This window comes from Suricata suricatta, chromosome 8 (genome assembly GCF_006229205.1).
Source record: "Suricata suricatta isolate VVHF042 chromosome 8, meerkat_22Aug2017_6uvM2_HiC, whole genome shotgun sequence".
NCBI lineage: Eukaryota > Metazoa > Chordata > Mammalia > Carnivora > Herpestidae > Suricata > Suricata suricatta.
The window spans coordinates 120398793-120400092 of NC_043707.1; the positions used below are offsets into that span (position 1 = coordinate 120398793).

Below are 1300 nucleotides of genomic sequence, written 5' to 3' on the forward strand. Positions count from 1 at the left end.
CCGGCGCCGCCTCGGAGCAGCCCGGCCTCCAGCGCCGCGCAGAACTTGCGAAACAACAAACAGCCCGACATGTCGGAGTCGGCGGCCGCGGGGCCCCCTTCCTCCCTCGCGAGCCTCAGGCCCGGCCCGACCTCGGGGCGGAGGGGGCGCCGCCGCGACAACTTGTTCGGGGCCCGCATGCCACACATGCGCGCGCGCGCGCACACGCGCGCGCGCACACACACACACACACACACACACACATCCTGACATCGCCCCCTCGAGCGGCCCCCAGCCCCGGGCACACACTCGGCCACCGCCCAGGCGTACACCACACTCGCAACATTCCCGGACACGCAGCCAGCACGCACGGACACACACACTCACATCCGCTCCAGACTCGCTCCTACACGCGCATTCCCGGCACACTTGGCATTCACTTGGACCCACGCAACCCCCGGCGGTGCACACCACCAACCCCAGACACTCCCACACGTACACATCGCGCACACAGCGCACGGACACACACGTTCCGGACCCATTCCCACGCCTTCACACACGTACACGGACCTCACAAGCACACACACCACACACGCGTTCCCTGATCCACACGCGGGCACAATCCACAGAGAACTCCCGGTCACACGCATAACACACACGACACATTCGCGGACATACAAGAGGCAGCTCTCCCTGCCCAGGCATACAAAATGCAAACAAATGCAACACAAATTCCAGGTAGAACTCCGGCCACACAACCAAACTCAGATGCACACACACAACCTACTTGGCCGCACAAGCACTACACACTGGCAGGCACACAAGACAGTGCACACCCAATGCCCCGATGCACACAACATTCACCCCAACACACTCGTAGACGCACAACACACTGCACCTTTTTATGCACACATAACTCACTGACACACAACATTCGCAGACACACAACACCCTGAGCACCCGATCGCACATCCAACACTCGGACAACCACAAGGAGCAGGCTCGGAACGTTCGGTCACCAACACTTACACTTTCTTGAGAGCTACGCCACGGGCCCCGGGGGCTCCGCGGGGCAAGCTTGGTCGGACCGACGCGCGCTTACCTGCCGGAGTCTCGGTCTCGGGCGCGCAGAGCTGGAAGGTGAGCGCCAGGACGAGAGCCTGGGCGCGGGCCATAGTGCCCCGCCGCCTGCCCCGGGGCCCGGCACAGGGTTGCCCCCGCCGGAGCCCGAGCCCAGCCCAGCCCGAGGCGAGCCGGAGCCGGAGCGAAGCGGCGCGGCGCGGAGCGGGACTGGCGCCGAGTCCAGAGCGGGAGCCCAAAC

At 64.9% G+C, this 1300-nt stretch overlaps 1 protein-coding gene across 1 annotated transcript in view; it reads right to left on the reverse strand.

Moving 5' to 3' along the window:
* The window catches only part of PTPRU (protein tyrosine phosphatase receptor type U), a 74742-nt gene extending 73533 nt beyond the window's left edge, over positions 1–1209 (reverse strand). The window contains exon 1 of the mRNA XM_029945862.1: positions 1082–1209. Within this exon, the coding sequence (XP_029801722.1) occupies positions 1082–1154 (73 nt within the window). The 5' untranslated portion in view covers positions 1155–1209. The remainder of the gene's footprint in view (positions 1–1081) is intronic.
* Positions 1210–1300: the final 91 nt, after the last annotated feature.